This window comes from Hyperolius riggenbachi, chromosome 2, assembly GCF_040937935.1.
Source record: "Hyperolius riggenbachi isolate aHypRig1 chromosome 2, aHypRig1.pri, whole genome shotgun sequence".
NCBI lineage: Eukaryota > Metazoa > Chordata > Amphibia > Anura > Hyperoliidae > Hyperolius > Hyperolius riggenbachi.
In genome coordinates this window covers 309,836,601-309,860,174 of record NC_090647.1, presented here as the reverse complement: position 1 = coordinate 309,860,174, position 23,574 = coordinate 309,836,601, and the positions used below count along the sequence as shown (strand labels likewise).

At 46.0% G+C, this 23,574-nt stretch overlaps 1 protein-coding gene across 2 annotated transcripts in view; it reads left to right on the top strand.

The window, feature by feature from the left end:
• The first annotated feature begins 9,495 nt into the window (after positions 1–9,495).
• Positions 9,496–23,574, top strand: part of MAP7D1 (MAP7 domain containing 1) — a 146,798-nt gene continuing 132,719 nt past the window's right edge. For both annotated transcript variants that reach the window (XM_068269069.1, XM_068269068.1), the window contains exon 1: positions 9,496–10,292. In XM_068269069.1, the coding sequence (XP_068125170.1) occupies positions 10,244–10,292 (49 nt within the window). In that variant the 5' untranslated portion in view covers positions 9,496–10,243. The remainder of the gene's footprint in view (positions 10,293–23,574) is intronic.

Genomic DNA, 23,574 nt, shown 5'->3' with positions numbered 1-23,574 from the left:
AAACTATAGTGCCAGACTATTTCCTCCTCTTGGTTTTTTTAGTTGTGGCTGGGGCAGGGTGCCTGGGGAAGGGTGCAGGTGCAGGATAAGATGCAGGGACTGGGTGTCTGGGGCAGGGTGCCTGGGGAAGGGTGCAGGGTGCCTGGGGAAGGGAACAGGGTGCCTGGGGCAGGAGCCAGGGTGCCTAGGGCAGGATGCAGGGACTGGGTGCCTGGAGCAGGATGCAGGGACTGTGTGCATGGAGCAGGGTGCAGGGACTGGGTACCTGGAGCAGGGTGCAGGGACTGGGTACCTGGAGCAGGATGCAGGGACTGGGTGCCTGGAACAGGGTGCAGGGACTGGGTGCCTGGAACAGGGTGCAGGGACTGGGTGCCTGGAGCAGGGTGCAGGGACTGGGTGCTTGGAGCAGGGTGCAGGAATTGGGTGCCTGGAGCAGGGTGCAGGGACTGGGTGCCTGGAGCAGGGTGCAGGGACTGGGTGCCTGGTGCAGGGACTGGGTGCCTGGAGCAGGGTGCAGGGACTGGGTGCTTGGGACAGGGGCCAGGAGCAGGGTGCCTGGGAAAGGGTGCAGGGGCCAGGGGCAGGGTGCCTGGGGAAGGGTGCCTGGGGCAGGGTGCAGGGGCCTGGAGCAGGGGGCCTGGGGAAGGGTGCAGGATGCCTGGGGAAGGGTGCAGGAGCCAGGGGCAGGGTACCTGGGGAAGGGTGCAGGGTGGCTGGGGAAGGGTGCAGGGTGCCCAGGGAACAGTGCAGGGGCCAGGGTAAGGGTGCAGGGGCCAGGTGCCTGGGTAAGGGGGCAGGGTGCATGGGGAAGGGTGCCTGGGGCCATGTGCAGGGTACACTCTTGGTGAGGAGGAGGGTGCTAGTGGGTAGGGGGGTTGTCAGTGGAGGTGGGAAGGAGGGTGCCACTTTTAGGTGGGGAGGGGGATTGCCTGGGCAGAGAATGGAGGTGGAAAAAAATGATCGAGGCTCCAGCCGCGGTAATGAGGGATGCGGGAGCCCGGCTTCATTACTTCCTCCCTCCCTCCATCTCTCTGAATGCCCCCCTGATGTATGTCTGTGTCCCCCCTCCTCCCTCCCTGTAGGCAGAGTGAGCGCAGCAGAGCAGCCAGCCGAGTCCTCTTACCACTGATCCACTCGTACTGGCATAGGACTTCCTTCTGCTTCCTGTGACGTCATAGTAAACAGGAAGCACATGGAGGTCCGATGCCAGACAGTACGAGTGAATTGCGGATGACGCACAGAGCTAGCAGCGAACACGGAAAGGTATAGCGCATTGGGCATTGGGCAACATTGTGCATTAAGGGGGACAGCATTGGGCAAGTGTAGCGGCGGATGTGGCATCATACGGCCGATTCATGATAAATTTCAGCATGAAATTGATTGGGTATCGGCCTGCGGTGTATGGGCAGCCAACAGATCTCTCTAATCAGATTCGATGAGAGAGATTTGTCTCATGGTTGAATCTGCCCATCATCACTAGATGTATTGCTATCTTAATTATGTATCACATTGATACATTATTTTCAAATTTTCCACATGGAAATTTAAAAATGTTGACGTTACACATCATATGCAGTTCAGTAAATGTTACAATTCAATTTGAGATATGGAAAAATATAGAATTTATAAAAAACAAACAAAAAAAAAACATTTTTTCCTGTTTTGATCACTGACGGCTAAACTAAAAGCATTACCGTATATCCATTAATGAAAAATACAAAGATTCTAGCCCACTCCTCGTTTGCACATATTTGCAGTATGATTGGATGACTCAATATACATTGTAAATGATTCATTTTAGAACAGATATCTTCAACACAACAGATGGCTTCCAGGCCAGTTGGCAGGATGGTGCAGTTATTGCAGCTGCACCAATTGGTATGACCAATACAGTGGCTTTCAATGTCATCGTACTGTTCTGGATACTAGGATCAAACCTTGGGTTTTCTGGAAAACTTTCTATTTCTTGATCTTCACCATTTTTCATCCACATTTCCACATGTAGTAAAGTCAATCTATTAAATTTTTTTTTTAATATATTACAATTTTTGAAATTATACAGTAATAATTGATTTTAAAAAAAGTCTACTGCCCCACCCAATATTACCATCACCCCCATATGCTTGAACAGAAGCGCCAAAATAAGATAAAACAGTGTTGAAAACCGTTTAAAAGAGGAGGTAGTGGTAGACCAAACAGACGCAATTCTGTTACTGGGGAGGTAAGTCCACCACTACCTCCTCTTTTAAATGTTTTTTTAACACTGTTTTATCCTATTTTGGTGCCTCTGCTAAAGCTTCTACACCATAGTCTAGTCCACCCTAGGTGGAGGGGTGTAACCCCTTTTTTCCTGTCTACAGAGAGCGACTTCTTAAACCCGAGTGGGGTTAGGTCATAATCTCCCCACCTGCCTATACAGTGGCTGCCTGAGTGGTAACCCACTCTTGTGAGTATAACTGCCCTATATACGTGTTTATTTGTGAATTACAAACATACTACACAATATTGGGCTCTTTGTCTACTTCGTATTTTCCTGTGTGCAAGTTATTTTTTAATAGGTATTGTAAAGGATTGCGGAGACGCCGACGCGCGGTCTGGCGGCGAGGCGGCTGTCTCCGTGTTCAGACCGGCGGTTTCCGCACAGCAGCATGCGTCTGGTGTATCTGAGCCTTCTAGTGCACACAGATGGAGAGCGCGCTGGGAGGCAGGACCTTTATGCCAAGAGGAGAGTGATCAGCTGATCAGCTTGATCACCTGATCCCAGCGCAGATCGTCATTGGCTGAGCAGCGCTGGGTGGCGCCGAGGAGTGCTGCCCTATATATAGATCTTGCTGGTCAGTCTCAAGTTGTCTGCCGTTGCGAATGCTTATGTGTTAGCACTCAGACCATAGTCAGATCCCACAGTGTGTTAGAACCAGGTGGACCTGGGAATTCACACTTAGCCAGATTACTGTGTTATTGCTGTGTTATACTTTAGACCAGTTCCAGGGTGTTGTGACCACGGACCTCACACCCAAGCCTAGGGATACTGTGTCAGTACTGTGTTATACTTTAGACCAGTTCCAGGGTGTTGTGATCACGGACCTCACACCCAAGCTTAGGGATACTGTGTCAGTTCTGTGTTATTCTTTAGACCAGTTCCAGGGTGTTGTGACCAAGGACCTCACACCCAAGCTTAGGGATACTGTGTCAGTATTGTGTTATTCTTTAGACCAGTTCCTGGGTGTTGAGACCACGGGCCTCACACTCTAGACTAGGCCTCTGCTTGATATCTGTTATGACCTATTACTCTCTTGACCTCTCTCCTGCTATCTGATTCGGTACCTATGCACATCTGATTACCTGTTGCCGACCCTGCCTGTACCTGGTTACCGAATCAGCCTTCTGTCTCTGTACCTTATCTGCTCGTGTGTTGCCGACCCGGCCTGGCCGACCCTTCTGGCTGTCACTCACTCCTTGGGTGATTAGCCTGTCTGTACTACCTGTGACACCACCCGGTTAGGTGTCAGGTAGCTGCAGAGACTCCCTGCCTCTCAGAGGGGATTCTCTGCAGTTCAGTCAGGGACTCTATTCCATAGGAGTCCTTTGACTACAGTAGAGTCTGATTCCCAGCAGTTCAGGGGATCACTGGCTCTCTGGTTATCTCCAGCCCTTACCAATGAGATACTTCTCATACGGTCAAGGGCCGCCTGCTCCTCAGGTGGTCCATGCTCATCTACTGTTGCACCAAACACTTATACGTTATCAGGTGTCGAGAAGTTAGTTATACTTGTATTATTGGTGATTCTGCAGATCATCAATGATCGGGTATATATCTGCATTGTTGGTGATACTGCAGATCACCAATAATCAGATTCTCTCTGTGTGCTGACACCAATCGTTACAGGTATCTTATTTATTCTTCATATAAGTAAATACACAGCAAAACATCCCCAATAAAGAAGTGGTGCTGCAGGTGGTGACCACAGACCACTTCTCAGTCCCTATGCTTTCTGGCTAATGTTTTGGTCACTTTTGAATGCTGGCAGTGCTTTCACTCTAGTGGTAGCATGAGAGTCTACAACCTATACAAGTGGCTCAGGTAGTGCAGATCATCCAGGATGGCACATCAATGCGAGCTGTGGCAAGAAGGTTTGCTGTGTCTGTCAGCATAGTGTCCAGAGCATAGAGGCTCTATCAGGAGAAAGGTCAGTGCATCAGGAGGCATGGAGGAGGCCAACAACCCAGCAGAAGGATCGCTACCTCCTCCTTTGTGCAAGTAGGAACAGGAGGAGCACTGCCAGAGCCCTGCAGAATGACCTCCAGGCCTCAAATGTGCATGTGTCTGCTCAAACGGTCAGCAACAGACTCCATGAGGGTGGTATGAGGACCCGATGTCATGCACAACTTCTCAGATGAAAGCAGGTGACAGAGTCTGGCAGTGCCATGAAGAAGGTTTTGCTGCCTGCAACATCCTCCAGCATGACCGGTTTGGCAGTGGGTCAGTAATGGCATGTTGTGGCATTTATCTAGGGGGCCACACAGCCCTCCACGTGCTCGTCAGATGTAGCCTGACTGCCATTAGGTACAGAGATGAGATCCTCAGACTCTTGTGAGACCATATGCTGATGCGATTGGTCCAGGGTTCCTCCTAATGTAAGACAATGCTAGGCCTCATGTGGCTGGAGTGTGTCAGCAGTTCCTGCAAGATGAAGATATTGATGCTATGGACTGGCCCGGCTTTTCCCCAGACCTGAATCCAATTGAGCATATCTGGGACATCATGTATCGCTCCGTCCACCAACGCCATATTGCACCACAGACTGTCCAGGAGCTGGTGGATGTTATAGTCCAGGTCTGGGAGGATATCCCTCAAGAGACCATCCGCCACCACATCAGGAGCATGTCCAGGTGTTGTAGGGAGTTCATACAGGCATGTGGAGGTTACTCACAATACTGAGCCTCATTTTATCTTGTTTTAAAGGGATACTGTAGGGGGGTCGGGGGAAAATGAGCTGAACTTACCCGGGGCTTCTAATGGTCCCCCGCAGACATCCTGTGTTGGCGCAGCCACTCACCGATGCTCCGGCCCCGCCTCCAGTTCACTTCTGGAATTTCTGACTTTAAAGTCAGAAAACCACTGCGTCTGCACGCCCGTGTCCTCACTCCCGCTGATGTCACCAGGAGTGTACTGCGCAGACACAGACCATACTGAGCCTGCGCTGTGCGCTCTTGATGACATCAGCGGAATCGAGGACACGGCAACGCAGGCGCAGTGGTTTTCAGACTTTAAAGTCTGAAATTCCAGAAGTGAACCGGAGGCGGGGCCGGAGCATCGGTGAGTGGCTGCGCCAACACAGGATGTCTGCGGGGGACCGTTAGAAGCCCCGGGTAAGTTCAACTCATTTTCCCCTGACCCGCCTACAGTATCCCTTTAAGGACATTACATTACATAAAAGTTAAGTCAGCCTGTAGTGTTTTTTTTCCACTTCCATTTTGAGTGTGACTCCAAATCCAGACCTCCATAGGTTGATAAATTTGATTTCCATTGATAATTTTTGTGTGATTTTGTTGTCAACACATTCAACTATGTAAAGAACTAAGCATTTAATAAGAATATTTCATTTATTCTGATCTAGGATGTCTTATTTTTGTGTTCAATTTATTTTTTTCAGCAGTGTAGATATAAACTTACCATTTGATCTCTGGTTAGTCTAGCACATTGCTCTCTATTCGTATTGGAATATGGAGGCATGGATGAATCATTGTCAAAAATATGATTGTCAAATATTTTTTTTTTACTATATTAATATTTATTAATTCATATAATAACAAATAGCATTCAGCCTTGAACGGCTGACAGAGTGATGCGCATCCCCCTGTGTACGCTGGCCTGTGTTGAACGAAGCCTGCAGCCCTGGACGGGTGACAGAGTATCGTGTATCCCCAGTGTATGCTGGCCTGTGGTGAACGCAGCCTACAGCCCTGGACGGATGACAGAATGATGTGTATCCCCAGTGTATGCTGGCCTGTGGTAAACGCAGCCTGAAGCCCTGGACAGATGACAGAATATCGTGTATCCCCAGTGTATGCTGGCCTGTGGTGAACACAGCCTGCAGCCCTGGACGGATGACAGAGTATCGTGTATCCCCAGTGTATGCTGGCCTGTGGTGAACGCAGCCTGCAGCCCTGGATGCATGACAGAGTGATGTACATCCCCAGTGTATGCTGGCCTGTGGTGAACGCAGCCTGAAGCTCTGGACAGATGACAGAGTATCTTATATCCACAGTGTATGCTGGCCAGTAGTGAGCACAGCCTGCAGCCCTGGACAGATGACAGAGTATTGTGTATCCCCATAGTATGCTGGCCTGTGGTGAACGCAGCCTGAAGCCCTGGACGGATGACAGAATATCTTATATCCACAGTGTATGCTGGCCAGTAGTGAGCACAGCCTGCAGCCCTGGACAGATGACAGAGTATTGTGTATCCCCATAGTATGCTGGCCTGTGGTGAACGCAGCCTGAAGCCCTGGACGGATGACAGAATATCTTATATCCACAGTGTATGCTGGCCAGTAGTGAACACAGCCTGCAGCCCTGGACAGATGACAAAGTATCGTGTATCCACAGTGTATGCTGGCCTGTGGTGAACGCAGCCTGAAGCCCTGGACAGGGGACAGAGTATCGTGTATCCCCGGTGTATGCTGGCCTGTGGTGAATGCAGCCTGCAGCCCTGGACGGATGACAGAGTATTGTGTATCCCCAGTGTATGGTGGCCTGTGGTGAACGCAGCCTGGAGCCCTGGATGGGTGACAGAGTATTATGAATCCCCAGTGTACATTGGACTGTGGTGAACGCAGCCTGCAGCCCTGGATGCATGACAGAGTGACGTACATTCCCAGTGTATGGTGGCCTGTGGTTAATGCATCCCTGGCGGTTGACAGAATGATGTGTATCCCATTCCCCAGTGTATGGTGGCCTGTGGTGAACACAGCCTGAAGCCCTGGACAGGGGACAGAGTATCGTGTATCCCCGGTGTATGCTGGCCTGTGGTGAATGCAGCCTGCCAACCCTGGACGGGTGACAGAGTATCGTGTATCCCCAGTGTATGCTGGCCAGTGGTGAATGCAGCCTGCAGCCCTGGACGGATGACAGTGATGTACATCCCCAGTGTATGCTGGCCTGTGGTGAATGCAGCCTGCAGCCCTGGATGCTTGAAAGAGTGATGTACATCCCCGGTGTATGCTGGCCTGTGGTGAATGCAGCCTGCAGCCATGGACGGATGACAGAGTATCGTGTATCCCCAGTGTATGCTGGCCTGTGGTGAACGCAGCCTGGAGCCCTGGATGGGTGACAGAGCATTATGAATCCCCAGTGTACATTGGACTGTGGTGAACGCAGCCTGCAGCCCTGGATGCATGATAGAGTGACGTACATCCCCAGTGTATAGTGGCCTGTGGTTAATGCATCCCTGGACGGGTGACAGAGTATTGTGTATCCCCAGTGTATGCTGGCCTGTGGTGAATGCAGCCTGCAGCCCTGGATGCATGACAGAGTGATGTACTACCCCAGTGTATGCTGGCCTGTGGTGAATGCAGCCTGCAGCCCTGGACGGGTGACAGAGTATCGTGTATCCCCAGTGTATGGTGGCCTGTGGTGAACGCAGCCTGCAGCCCTGGACGGATGACAGAGCATCCTGTATCCCCAGTGTATGGTGGCCTTTGGTGAACACAGCCTGCAGCCCTGGACGGGTGACAGAGTATCGTGTATCCCCAGTGTATGGTGGCCTGTGGTGAACGCAGCCTGCAGCCCTGGGCGGATGACAGAGTATTGTGTATCCCCAATCTAAGCTGGCCTGTAGTGAACGCAGCCTGCAGCCCTGGACGGATGACAGAGCATCGTGTATCCCCAATCTAAGCTGGCCTGTAGTGAACACAGACTGCAGCTCTGGACGGATGACAGAGTATCTTGTATCCATAGTGTATGCTGGCCTGTGGTGAACGCAGCCTGCAGCCCTGGACGGATGACAGAGTATCGTGTATCCCCAGTGTATGCTACCCTGAGGTGAACGCAGCTTGAAGCCCTGGACGGATGACAGAGTATCGTGTATCCCCAGTCTAAGCTGGCCTGTGGTGAATGCAGCCTGCAGCCCTGGACGGATGACAGAGTACCATGTATCCCCAGTGTATGCTGACCTGTGGTGAACGCAGCCTGCAGCCCTTGCGGATAAAAGAGTGCCGTGAATTCCCAGTGTTTGTTGGACTGTGGTGAACACAGCCTGCAGTCCTGGATTGATAAAAGAGTGCCATGGATCCCCAGTGTATACTGGCCTGTGGTGAACGCAGCCTGCAGCCCTGGACGAATGACAGAGCATCGTGTATTCCCAGTCTAAGCTGGCTTGTAGTGAATGCAGCCTTCAGCCCTGGACGGATGACAGAGTACCATGTATCCCCAGTGTATGCTGGCCTGTGGTGAACGCAGCCTGCAGCCCTGGACGAATGACAGAGTATCGTGTATCCTCAGTGTACGCTGGCCTATCATGAGTGCAGCCTAAAGCCCTGGACAGATGACAATGTGCCGTGTATCCCCAGAGTACACTGGCCTGTGTTGAACACAGCCTGCAGCCCTGGACGGATGAAAGAGTGACGTGTATCCCCAGCGGATGCTGGCCTGTGGTGAATGCAGCAGTGATGCCCATCCCTGATTCTACAGAGGATCAAACTGCGCCTGCAAACCGACTAAAAACAAAACTGCGCCTGCGTGGGAACAACTTCTTCTGGTTCATGGAAGACCTGCAAGGTTGGGTCCAGGACTGGAGCATATAGGGGGCAAACTAAGCGTTTCAGGGTGTAACAAAGGATGTGATCCAGCCCTGCTATACACAACTAAAACACCCATAAAGCCAATGTTTGAATTGCCACCTGTGGTGGTGCCCAAGCTTCAGCTGAAAGCAGGCACCCAAATTTCCGTGATCCATCAAATATAATTTATGTTATCATTTATGAGATCTTTACATTGTATACTATTGCTTTTCGATTTCAAAAAGTTTTTGTTTTATTTTTCCCCTTCAGTGATTTCCTCTGAAGTGCATTTGTTACAAAATAATCATTCTATGGACAACATATTGCTACTTTCTCCAACAAGAAGTAACATTGTAGCTACCTACTGTTACTCCATTGAAGTGAATGGAACTGCAGACCACCAACATGGCAATGAAAGTACTGATCCCCATCTTAATAAACTGATTACCCTTTTATAAATAAGCAGCTATAAAAGTGGTGACCAGATTTATTTATTTTTTAAAAGGCATTTTATTTTATTCTGCGTTTCTTCTTGATAAACAGGTAGCAAAAGTGATAGCAACTTAAAAAAGTGATAACACCATAGGCAAAATAAAAGGATTCCACAACTGCTGCTTCTGGTGATGCAACGTGGTCCATGACGTCACTGCCCCACTTCCTATGCACCCCGCGGTGCTGCTCAGTGCTGAATGATGCGGGTGCACTTAGCCTGGTCCTATCGCTGCATCCCCTGCACTGGGCTGGGCGTATGGAGCCAGGCTGAATGAGTCACCATCTGTGCTTCCCAATCCTAAAAGAATGCAACTTTCCTTAGATAGTCTCAACACGCTGCCGGCCTCAACCAAAGCTCGGAGAAGGGAGATCTCTTATCAGCTGCTGCGCAGGGCTGCCTGAGTGACGGCGACGAGGTGTGTAAGGAGTACAGCAATAAACAGCGCAAACTATGAAGAGCTGGCGCTTCACCGACTGCTATTCTTCACTCCGGAGTCAGTTTGACGTGTAAAGTGGAAGGCGGACTCCCCCCGGCGCACTTGGTAGAGTCCTATGTGAGAGGGTGCTCAGTGTCTCTGTACAATAGCAGTCCCATCAGCTGCTGCTCTCTCCTGCCTGTCCTGCTGCTGCTGATTACATTCCCATTCTCCAGAGAAGTTTCCCCAAGTGCTCCAGCCATTTGTGAGGGCCTGGCCGGGAGGAGCAGCAGTGTCTCCCCCCCCTGTGTGACCACAGACAGCCCGGGCTCCTCATTCATCTCCCCAGCACAGCTGCTGCTCTCTGGGCGAGCAGGGAGGGGGCTGGACAATAGCGTTCCCTCCCTGGTGATGAAGGCTTTTTCCCCCAACTGTTAGACGGATCCTGTTGCCTTTAGGGATGAGACTGCAGCAAAGGAGGCAAGACAGATAGTGTAACTACAGGATCAGCACCGGGACCAGCACACTATTCCGGGATTCTCCCCAATAAAGGACATGGAGAAGCAGCATGCAGAGGAGGACACATTGGGGGAGCACACACAAGGTACGCTAGCTTCACTTCCATCCATTCTAGTAGGCAGTACAAAGACCTTTAGAAATAGTCTGGTGAGTGGATCAGTAGAAAATCTGCGTTTCTCACTGCAGGAAAGCTGCTGTCACTTGATGACTACATTATAAGATTATTTCCTTTTATTGGGGCACATGTCATATTTGGGTAGAAGTCAGGTTCACTATGTGATGGAACTTTAAATTCTGCTCACCAGGATGTGTGCATGGTAGTGAGGCAAGTGGTGCAGCAGAGCACCTCACTATGGCATATACCAGCAGCAGTCCATAAGCAGACAAGGCTGGGTGAGGTCACTTCCAGAGAATAGTGCACTGCTTGACTCCTGCTGCTTCTCTATGACACTGCAGATTCCTGCACTGGACACTAATGTAATATGTATTCTAATAACCACACAATGCTTACAGATAGTCCCCATCATGGAGGAAGACTACACAATAGAGCGATTCAGGCGGAGGGGGCATGGTCCCCTCCTCACCACTAGCAGGATCTGTTGCTTTGAAAGAAGATCTAGTTGATGGTGTCTCACCCTGGAGCTGCTACAGTGTCTGAATTTCAATGTCCACAAGTCATTCCCACAGACAGGGACTTTTTATTTATTTTCATAACTTTCAAACTCCGTCTAAATTGAAGGCTGATGAATCTGAAATCTATGAGTATATTTCATTGTTTCAGTATATAGCAGATGTTTTACATTGGAATGCCTGTTGTGTAACAACCAGCATCATCATGCCAAATAAATCCTTGCACTGTTAATTGTCAGTTCCTGTGGTTGCAGAAGATAATGTTGTTTTGATGCTTAGTTGAAGCCATCTCTGGTTAGGAGGAAAGACTATGTTGGTTGGCAATTCCTGGTTGGTTGTTAACAAGTTTAGGCATCAGCATTGCAAATAAGGATTTGATTTGAAATTTTGACATAAAGCTATGATAGGTTGGCTCAACATCAGTTAATCACTAATCTACTTCTGACTGTCCATATGCAAAAATCTGGATAAGTCCTGTTATAGGATACCTTAGCGCTAACTTAAATTCAAAAAGGACACCTAATGCGTGTATGGGGAGCTGTGCGGACCCTTACCTCACCTCCCGTGCCCCAGTGTCTCCCTCAGTTCTCCAATAATAATCCACTTCCTCCTCTTCCTGGTTGGCGCAGTCGGTGACCTCTGACCCGGACATGCTGAGCTGCGTATGCTTAGTATTTTCGCTGGGGCCCTTGTGACAGCACTCCCCGGCGATGACATAAGCATGGTCGCAGTGCATCCTAGCGGACATACTGCACATGCACAGTGCAGTATTTCTAGGTCAAAGGTCACCGACCGCACCAACAAGGAGGAGGAGGAAATGGATTATTACCTGAGTACGGAGGGAGTTAGCAGGGCATGGACGGTGTGGGAGGGATCAGCACAGCTCCCCATACACACATTAGGTGTTCTTTTTGAATTTAAGTTCGCGCTAAGGTACCCTTTAATGCCACTATTTGTAAATCGAAAATCTGCAAGAAACACCTTCTCAACACATGCTTCAGGGGGACAGAATGCTTGCTGGGAGGTGACCTTGATTACAGTGGGACAGCTTTAGAACTTTTTCAGGTTTTCTACTGCAGACTGTGCCTCCACACTGTATTCAATGTCATCCCCTACTGGGCTTCTACTTCTTTAATTGGAAGATGCGGAAATGGAGAAGGTACTTGCCACTGCTGAGGGCCATCTAGTCCTTAATGAAGCTTCCATATTTATTTCCTTACAAACAATACCAGTTGCCTGGCAGCCCTGCTGAGCCTCTGCCTCTAATACCTTTAGCCATAGCCCCTGAACAAGTATGCAGCATATCAACTGTTTCTGGCTTTATTGACTTTATTTTCAGATCTGACAAGATTATCTGCATGCTTGTTTCTGGTGTGATTCAGTCACTACTACAGCCAAATAGACCAGGAGCACTGCCAAGCAACTGGTATTGTTTGAAAGGAAATAAATATGGCAGCCTCCATAGTCTTCTCACTTCAGTTGCCCTTAAAGATGTAAATTCGAAATCTTCAGACAGGCCTGATTAAGGTGCACAATTAGGCACCAGTCTAGTTTAGGGGACCCAGCAGGAATCCTAGTAGGGAAAAGTTCTCCAATCACTGTGCCCTCTACAGCATGAAGGGTTGTGATTGGCCACATAGTGTGGGCATAGCTTACTACAACCTATCTGAAACCTAGCAGTTCGAGAGGGTGCTGTCCATCCAATCACATTAGTGGAATTTTCCTATAAGGTGTCCTGCTGGGTCCCCTAAACTAGACTAGCGCCCACAATTATATCTATATTGCTGCATGTTGAAAATATATGTCGTCATATAATAGTTATTCTTTAAGGCCCCAAGAAGGCCATAGGCAAAAACAAAGTATTCTAGTAGTAAGCAGCACAGACTAACCAGCAAGCTCATGGTGACGCAGAACTCATTGGAGTGTGTAAGGGACTACAATGGTAAGGGTGTAGGGTTTGTGACTTGACATCCTGTAGCAGGTAAAGTAGAGGGGGTAAGTAATGGACCACCACACCAGTCATAGAATTTTAGGCTGACCATCATCACACGAGTGAAGAAGAGCTCCTGCCACTAGGTTTTGTTTAAATTCTTAATGACTGGTGGTAGTGTCACAAGTGACCTGATGCAGAATATCCTCTAGATAGGAGAAATTGTCCATCTTCCTTTACAAGTAGTGAATGGAAAGTCCTTCAAGGGAGAAATGGCAGTAAATCATGGCCAGTGTGTTCCATCTCCTTATAGCTAATGTGAAATTATTATGGTGCTTGTGTATGAAGGAGCAGCTGTTTTATTGGCTTCTTACTTTTATGAAGTGCCTGGTCAAGTTGTTCATGTAAAGCTTGAGGAACTCTTTTGCCACATGTGCTTCAGTTATCACCCCTAGCGGAGTAACTCATTGATCCATTTGGCTTTTTGTTGTTGTTGTCGTCCCAGATGGCTGAATTATATTGTGTGTGTTCTTTATTTTGAAATGTAATACTGATCACTTCTTTACAACACTTTATTTCTTTGTTGGCCAGAGTTCAAAGGTGATCCAGGTCTACAGTTGCTGTATACTGTATTTATGTATATTTAGCTGTAGAAAGGTCAGCGTAACTCTTCTTATCTTCATTCTTGTCTCCTGCTGTAATTCCACTAATGATGTATCTACCAGACTGTTTTTGAAGAGAAGAATTCTTGCAGACATGACATCAGCATTGGGGGGGGGGGGGGGGGGGGGGGGGAACTTATACGACCTTTATGTGGCTAATTCTGTAACATGCATACTTATTCATTGATTTGATCAATACTCATGGTAATTAATTGATTGTGAAGCTTTTTTTTTTCTCTTCCTCTTAGGCCCTGTTCACAGTGGTCAGTTGCATTGCAGAATAATTCTGCATGTCAAATCACTGCCCATGCAATTCTATGGCCCTGTTCACAGTACTGAGTTGTAAATGAGCAAATTATTCCAACTGCATACAGGCTTTATATTTAAATCTATGTCCAGTCTCTATTGCAGTTCACAGTCATTATAACGTGTGCGTTATGCAACTGACCACTGTGAACCTAGCCTTATACTTTCTGAACCTCTTCCCCGGATCTACTATACAAGTCAAATATTCTTATTCCACTGGCCACATGGTTGTTACAGTTTGCCAGTTAATGCTAAATTCAAAAGATCCGTTTTATTGCCTGCAACTGGCATTTTCTGAGAGGGAATAAAGATGGCACTCTCCGTATTAATTCATGCAGTTACTGCAATGATTCTGCATTCTGTGCTGTTGAGTTCTGAACAGACAAAATTCACTTAAAGGACAGCTGTAGTGAGAGGGATATGGAGGCTGCCATATTTATTTCCAGTTAAACAATTACCTGGCAGCCCTGCTGATCTATTTGGCTACAGTATTTTCTGAATCACACCAGAAACAAGCATGCAGCTAATCTTGTCAGATCTGCTAATAATGTCAGAAACCTCTGATCTACTGCATGCTTGTTCAGGGTCTATGGCTAAAAGTATTAGAGGCAGAGGATCATCAGGACAACCAGTATTGCTTAAAAGGAAATACATATGGCAGCCTCCATATTACTCTCACTACAGTTGTCCTTTAAAAACAGTCATACTCCACATAAAATGCATTTTACATATTGGATAGAGTTGTAAAGAATTAGTACCGTACTTCTGTCAGTTTTGTTTTGCTGAATGTGCATCTCTTACCCTGTTAGGGAAATTCTCTTCATTTCCTGTTGTCAGTGAGACGGCAGGAAGTAAGTGCGTCTCTTATGTGGCAACACGGGCACTAATAACAACATTATGCTTATAGTATGGGGGATACGAACTTAAACCCTTTAATCAGGTTTTTATTTCGGCTTCTGCACTAGAAAGCTTCAATCGCATCCTTTTACTGTATGTTGTTATGTACCATGCAGCCAATGCACACCAGTATTGTAAGCAAGTCCCAAAAAAGTATACAGATCATGGATAAATGCTACCCAAAGAGTACACATGTGATTGATCAGGTGAGAGTTTACCCACAGTCACTGCACAGATGTGCTTCTGAGTACACTGCTGCACTGAGGGGAGAGAAGAGAGGAGAGGAGGATGTGAGACGCATCCTGCTGCAGACACAGTGAGGAGATATAATAGTCTTACCTCTGTGGATTGTTTAGTGTAGGACACCAACATCGGAGAACACCGGACCACAAAGTAATCTATCACCTGAAAGGATCGTGAACGATTATTTTTTTTCTCCAACTTTGTTTTTATTTAAAGAATATAAACATATTAACAAAAAGCACAGACAATGCACGGTGGCGTAGTGGTTAGCTCTCTCGCCTTGCAGCGCTGGGTCCCTGGTTCGAATCCCAGCCAGGGCACTATCTGCAAAGAGTTTGTATGTTCTCTCCGTGTCTGCGTGGGTTTCCTCCGGGCACTCCGGTTTCCTCCCACATTCCAAAAACATACGGATAAGTTAATCGGCTCCCCCTAAAAATTGGCCCTAGACTACAGTACTTACACTACATAATATAGACATATCGCAATGGTAGGGATTAGATTGTGAGCTCCTTTGAGGGACAGTTAGTGACAAGACAATATATATACACTGTACAGCGCTGCGTAATATGTCGGCGCTATATAAATACTAAATAATAATAATAATAAAATAATTCCTGTGTGGTTTTACAGTGCAAAAATTGCAATAAAGATCATACATTTGTTTACAGAACAAATGATAACAAAAAAAAAGAGTAGCGTGCCATGATCATGAACGATCTTATCGGCAGTGAAGGCCTGCTGTGAGTACATAGTTTTAGGGCTGGTTCACACGGGCGTCTGCCCGGCTTTCTGAGGCATCGCGTTTGGCGGCGTTGCGGCAGCATCGCGTTCGAGCTTTCAGTGGCTTTTCCTGGCATTCAGTTGCAGTCAGCGTTTTCTCCCCCACAGGGGGACATTAGCCGCAGCGGTTAACCGTCCCAGGATGCTACATGTAGCGTCCAGGGTCGCCTCAAACGCCAGGGAAAATCGGGATCTGAACGCTGTGTTTGTGCAAATGCCTGTAAAAGCCCGGTATAAACGCTCCCATTCTCTTGGATGGGAGCGTTTAATGCCGAGTCCTGAATGCCGGCGGTAAACACGGGCGTTTTAAAAGTAACATTTTTAGGGATCTACCACCGTCCAATGCAAGTGAATGAGAGCGTTTAGTACATGCTTTTGCAGGCTTTCATGAAAGCCTGTCAGTTGATCCCAGCGTCTCATCTCAAAAGCAACATGCAGCTTCTAGAAGTCGTTTGAAAGCCAGCAAAAGCCACTGAAAGCCCATAAAAGCCCAGCCTTTCCCTATACTTCCTGCAAAAGCCTAAAAAACGCAACGCTCTCCTGAAAGCCATTAAAAGCTGAGGCGTTCAACACTGGTATTCTTGAAAAAGAAAAACACAGTGTTTGAACGAGATGTTGAGCAGGAGCTCAGCAGAGGCCTATGTGAACCAGCCCTTATAGAAGTTGTAGTCCTCCCATGCTCTTTTAAAAACTAGCATGAAACTTTTGGCTGGAGCTCTGCGAACAGTTTTTGCACAATTTGTGTACTCAGTCTAGACTTCTACACAGTGCCCTAAATTACTGTTTGCTTTAAGTAAGCTATTACATCAGCTGTAAATTTCATCACTTGGCTTGTAATAAATGGGGCTGGAAGGTCATTAGTAATGTTAAGTTAGAGAGCATTGATGGAGACAGCCCTTGTCCATAGATGGAGCACATTAATCTTTATGGCCCCAACTTAGTTTTTTGACACCACTAAATAAATGGATGGCATATGTACATATCTACAGAAGCACTCTAACATTACTGAGCTATTTCTGTAATTTGTGTGGCTTATCTCTGTAAGCCTACAAGGAAGAAAATGGCTTCTTTGATAACAAAACATGTTCAGTGCTGCTTGAAAGTTTGAGAACCCTTTACAACTTTCTACATTTTATTATATGAATGTGGCCTAAAACATAATATGATTGTCAACAAGACCTAAAAGTAGAAGAATAAAAGCTAGTTGATAGATAAAATATTTGGTGATGCTTGTATTTATTGCAGAAAAGAATATATCCAATAACCTATCTATGTGTCAAAAGTGAATCCTTAGGTTATCCTATAATTTGAAGGTGTAATTAGTCTGGTGTTCTCATTCAATGTGATGACAATCAGCTGTAAGTGAGAAACCCTGATTTATTTAAAGAACAGGGATCCAGCAAAGCTTGGCCACACATACAACACATTTGTGGATGTGTATTATGGATCAAGCAAAGGAAGTGTCTGAATTAGAATCAGAGTTGTAGATGCCCATAAAGCTGGAGAAGGTTACAAGACCATCTCTACAGCCTTAAGCACACTCTCGAAGGATTGTGGGATCAGGACCTGATCCCCCAAGTTGACAGTTCAAGTCCAAAAAAAGTCTTTTGCAGAGTCGGCAACAGGAATCAGATGGGCAGAGGTACAGAATCAACAAGCAGGAGAATAGTCAAAGGAAGCAGAAGGTCATAACAGATAATACAATGCAATTAGTACTTTAAGCTATCAACAGAATCTGGCTAAGTGTGGATCCCCAGCTCCGGCTAGTTCTAGCACACTTTGGGATCTGACTGGGGTCTGAGCGCTAACACGTTAGCATTTGCAACAGCAGACACGGGGCAACTGACAGACTAGTACTATATATACAGAGATGCGCCGCCTCCATCACTCAGCCAATCCAAAGTACCGTTGGAGTCAGCTGACTTGGCAGATCAGCTGACTCCCCTTCTATTCGCATAAAGGTCCTGTCGCCTGGCGTGCGTGCGCAGCCCTCAATCTATGTGCAATAGAAGGACCAGGCAGAGGCCGCCGGCTGATACGCGGAGATAGCCGCCATGCCGCTTGCCTCTGTGGCGGTATCTCCGCTATCTATTACAATTACTAAGTCCTTATTTCCTCTAATGCCAAATTTGGCACAAATCTGCAGCATTTCCCCACATACGCTGCCTATCTACCTAGTGGCCATGCCGTCCAGATCACACAGTGTTACCAATTTGGACGGAATGCTTCAGTTTTATGCGGTGCGCAGTCGAATCACTATAGCAGTACATGGCACAGTTTATCAATTCGGGCTGCGCAGCAGAGCGGAAGCTGCAGCCGAACTGGAAATAGCCACGGCTCCTAGTGGAAATCGGCCCCAAGAGGATATATAGTGGCACAGAAGCCATGTGGCTGTGAAATGATCTGGTTGGAGAACTTATTACCCCTCTGGGAGTAATGTTTTCTGGGAGCCATTTTTGTTTTCTGTTATCTTACTAGTACACAATGCAGAGTGAGATTACTTAATGTTCTCTGGGGATGGAAAACAGGAGTTATTTAGCATCCCTGATTGAAATAACAAAACCTAGCCTGGGTTATAGTGGACAAGACACACCAATTCAAAATTGTTCATTAAATAAAAGGCTGTAATTTAATGCACACACCAGCAGTGAAAACTTTTTGTGGTAAATCTAGGACAAGGAGTGTTCGGTAATGTTGCCACAGAAATGGAGGGATGTATTTTCTAAGAGTGGGATTTTGTGATTGAATACTTTTTGGCTTGTGCATGTTGCAGCCAGGTAAGATGGGTTGTGATACCAATGACAGCTTTTATCTCTGAGGTCAGAGCTTTGCTAAGACTTTCCCTCCCCCCATGCCGTAGTACATTGCCCCGAGCATGTTTAACCAATAGAAAGGCTAACCACTTATGTGGAGCATGCCCAAGCCTGACCTCCCAACTTCAGAGCGCCTCTGTGATATACATACATACATACATACATACATACATACATACATACATACATACATACATACATACATACATACATACATACATACATACATACATATAAATCTGTGTAGATCTTTGAGGTCTGGGATACATGGGAAAAGAACTATAAATATAGTTATTTGTACTAGCTTTTAACTCCTGATACAGCCTGGGGTATACTTATCAACAGGGCTGTGAAATCGGTACAAATATCATCCGAATCCAACTCAGACTCCTCAGTTTATGAAACCTCCGACTCCAGGTACCCAAAATTGCTCCGACTCTTCAACTCCACAGCCCTGCTTATCAGGGCAAGAAACGTGGGAGCAACCATTGCTGACTTTTTTAAAACGTTACAATATGTTTGTGCTTTATAAATAATAGATTGCAATACTTGATTTACTGCTTAGTAGGTGACCAACCATTCAGCCGATGAACAGACAAGACCCTTGCATATTTATTTTAGGTAAGCAGCCCATTAATTGTCAAGCAAGAGGCAGAATACCAGACCTGGAATTAAGGCCTTAGAAATAAGTCCATAATGGCAGCTGTGTCCTAAAGAAACATGCTTAAAAAGCTCCCCCTATTCTGTGTATTGGGACAGTGAGGACCACGGTTTCCCGATGAGCTCTGTAGGCTCATAATTATCTTCACCTCAAACTTGGTGACACTTGGTTGCATCTCTGCAACAGTTAGGGCAAATTACTGTGTGAAGCCTTGTACACTGTTTGTTCTGTCTCAGGTTTTATTTTGTCCTTTAAAATAATTGGCAAAATGTCCCACGCATCTCAGAAACATAGTTGCCCTGAAGCGGATTACGCTGCAGACAGATACCTTATGCTCTTCTACGTGATTGTGTACTCATTACCGACTATCAGTGGCTATGAACAGTTGTAGGCTTAAATAATAAACCAGCTTTCATACCATGTACAGCATGCACAGAATGAGTCCCTGTGTTTTGTATTTAGTATGCTATGATTATTCTCTGCTCTATTTTACAGCTTATACTAGTTAGGGAAGGGTTTTCCAACCTTTTGCACTAGGTGGACAAGTTGTTTGAACACAACCTCTAAACCTTCTACACATGCTAATTTGCTTTTCAGAATAGTGGGGAGGATGAGGAGGAGATGCCATGTTGCAGTAAGTACAGTGGCGGTTGTCTGAGCATTAACCAAGTAAACGAAGCCAGTGACATCTCTAGACAAATTTTACTCCTGCTAGACTTTTTACCTATGTGATGAAAATTTGGGGTGTGTACTGAGCATAATTGGGGATTGGGGAGGTGTGCTTTTGTAGGCAACCTCTGGAGCCACACCTATGACAGAATACAATTGCTTCTTCTTTTTAATCTACTTACACCTTACAAAGTTTTTATAATCTTAAATCGTGCATATTAAGTAAAATAACTGATCCTTGCAGTGGTGTAGCTAGAAATTATGGGGCCCCATAGCAACATTTTCATGGGGCCCTCAGAGCTAGGCACTCTTGAGCAATTCCACCTGCCCCTACCCTATGGATATGAGTTGATTTGGCAATTTACATTGCTGTGCAATGTAGACTGTGTATAGTCCTTGAACTAAGAGACAAAGTCTGTGGGTGGAGAAACATAGGAACTTATCAAGTACCACCAGGGCCCCCTCTGCTCCAATTCCCCATAGCAGTTGCTATGGCTATTGCTACACCCCTGGATCCTTGGGTAACCTTACTACACAAGTGTTCTATCACTTACTAAAGCCCTCAAACATCTTGCTCTAGCAATTTTGTAGTGCCACTTGAGCCCTAATTGCTGCGGCTTGGAGGGTCCCTAGGATGAATATTTCTACCCTCCAACACAATATTAATTGCATATACCTCTTAGAAAAAAATCACCTATTGCTTGCAGAGACGCCAGGGTGCATTTGATAAGATTTGGTTCCCTTGGTCTTGTTGGATTATGCTCAATAGATTGGCCTGACGCGTTTGGTTCTCTGCATTTGAAGCAGATGGGTAAAGGTTGCATTTACTTAAAGCTAGTAGAGCAGCAAGCCACTACATTCTGTCTGTGTTTGCAGAATAGACCACAGACACGGCAGAGAAGCATAGCTGCAGAAACAGGGACTGTTGACCCCTTTACATCCCCTTTACATCTACCCATTTTCAGCTGGTAATGTGTCTCTACTGTGGCCTAGAATGTGCAATATGTTTACATTACAAACACCTAGTGCCACAGTGTATCTCTCCCTACTAGAAAAGCCCAGCTAACCCCCAAACTGAAGTTATATGCATTTCTGAAATCGTACTCGCTCTTTAGTGTAAACTATAATATTCATATTTTAAAGTGTACCTGTAATTAAAAAAGTGCCTCAAATGGGTATTTACCTGGGCAATCCGGCGCTCTGACCTGACCTTCCGTGCTCATTCACGAGTGGGAGCGTGACTGTGAACTTTCACAGGGTGAAAGTTGGAGTTGGAGCAATTTTTGGGTACTCTGAGTCAGTGGTTTCATAAACAGAGGAGGCAGATGATTTTTGTACTGACTACACAGTCCTGGTTCCAGCACTAAATCAACAGTCTTGAGGACTATAGTTTATATAATTATCATAGGGATTAAACTGTGAGCTCCGCTGAGGAGCACCATATAAATTCAACATTTAATAAAAAAAAAAACGAAAAAAAAAAAACAAGACACTGTTATCTCCATCCAGGTAAGAGGTGCAATTTACTTTTTTTTGCTGCACTATGGGACAAAAGGATATGCATAATACTGAGTTGTGTGTGTGTGTGTACCTTATTTATACATGCAGGTTACAGTATATAACATGTACAGGATTGTGGTTTGTCACTTGCGTTTCATCCTACACATTGACTTCTTAAAGATGTAACCATCAGCTAATTAGCTGTAATGCATACATGTATTTTATATAAAGTTATTCTCTCTCTCTCATCTGACCTCACCATTTTCTGCACATATACATCAGTGTATGAACTGCCTTTATACATAATAGCCAGAACATCTTCTAAGGGCTGAGCCTGACATTCTTTCAGATGAAGGCCTAGTTTAGCCGCCCACTTTTGTGGCTAAAATAGCTGAGCTCATAAAGTTTGGTTGCTGCTACAACAGTCTGTCCACATCACTAAGCACACAGGCAAATGTTCTTACAGTGGTCCTTTTCCTGATGTATTCTTAGTAACATTCACTGAAAACTTTCAGTACAATAACTATTGCAATATTGTGTCAAATGCCTGTCATTTCACTTGTAGACAATGAACTATCTTTGAGGCTACAATACAATTGTTTTTGCATATTGTTTTCCCTGCCTCAAGTATTTATAACCCATGCTTTTCTGAGTAAGATGAAGAGATTTGTTGGGAAACCTCATGATAAACCTCCCATTACACTATAGTGAGGCAGGTGTAGCTCCCTTTGCCCAAATGGTGTGACAGGATTATGAGCAAACAAGTCTAAATTGTGGTGATCATTGCTGTGAGCTCACTAGGATAACCTATCTCCTGCACAGCAGGGAGGCAAGTTGAAGCACCTCACTTGAACTGGAAAAGGAATGACTGATCCAGCCAACTCCTCTGATCCTGTGGTGATATCATGGCCAAACATGCTGCTTCTTATAACTGAACCTCTAAAAGTATTCAGTCTGCAGAGATGGTTTAAAAAGAATCCTGTATAGATGAGTCTGCAGACTTCACTGCGCTCACAAAATACAAAACCAGCATTGATTTGCAATAGAATTCATACTAAATAAACCTGGCTTCTATAGAAATAAAGCCATATTCCAGCAGAACCTGGTTTAGGTCTGAATGGAGAGTGGAGAGCTGTGTCTGCATTGGGAGTAGCTTCCTCCACTTCTTGTCCTTGGAAACTCCAGTGCTGTAAAAGAGAGTGCCTGAATGAAGTACGGTATCCTTGTTTTATTTGTAATTGCAATTAATGTTTGTTTTCTCTTGCCCTTTAAAGTAAGTGTGAAGCGAGTTTAAAAAAAAACAGATAATCACATAAGGAGAGGGAACGCCTTCCCGTCCCTCCTACAGTGGCCATGTTCCAGCACTGGATCCTCTGTTAGCAGTCTCTGACCAATTGGTCGGAGACTGCTCACGTCTGCCGCTTTGGGAGGCTTCAGCAATTTTCGGGAGATGAGTGCTGAGTAGATGTACTGCAATTGTTAGTACTCTTTCATCAACCCCACTGTGTTCTTATATGACACATGGCAATGCAAACCGTTGCCATATAATAGCCAACTACAGTGTACACTTTCTGAAAAACCCAGTCTAAATTTGTTGATGACTTATGCTCTGTAGTGTTCTGCATCTTGGGTGAACTATAATACATCAGCCCATGTGGTCAGTGGCTATCTGAGCATTGTTGTATCGCATCATTAAAAAATTGCAGCCAGAACACAAAAGGCCATGTTTATAAATTACAATACAATACAATACAATAACATTTCTATAGCGCTTTTCTCCCATAGGACTCAAAGCGCTTAGGCTCTCTCAGATTCAGTAATTAGTAGGATGAAGTATTCACACAACAAAAGTTATATTTCTGCAAATGCCAGACTGAACAGGTAGGTTTTCAGTCTGGATTTAAACACGTCCAGGGATGGAGCTGTCCTGATCTGTTGAGGTAAGGAGTTCCAAAACGTAGGGGCAGCATGACAGAAGGCTCTGGGACCAAAAGTTTCCAAGTGGACTCTGGGTATGACTAGATTATTAGAACCTGTTGATCTGAGAATGCGGGGATTGCTACGCAGCTGCAACATATCTTTCATGTATCCAGGGCCTAAATTATTCAGGGATTTAAATGTCAGTAGGCCGATCTTGAATAGGACCCTCCATTCTATAGGTAGCCAGTGAAGGGAGTGCAGGACTGGCGTTATGTGGCAGTGACGGGGTTGGTTGGTTAGCAGTCTGGCAGCAGTATTCTGTATCAGCTGTAGTCGGTACAAGACCTTTTTTGGAA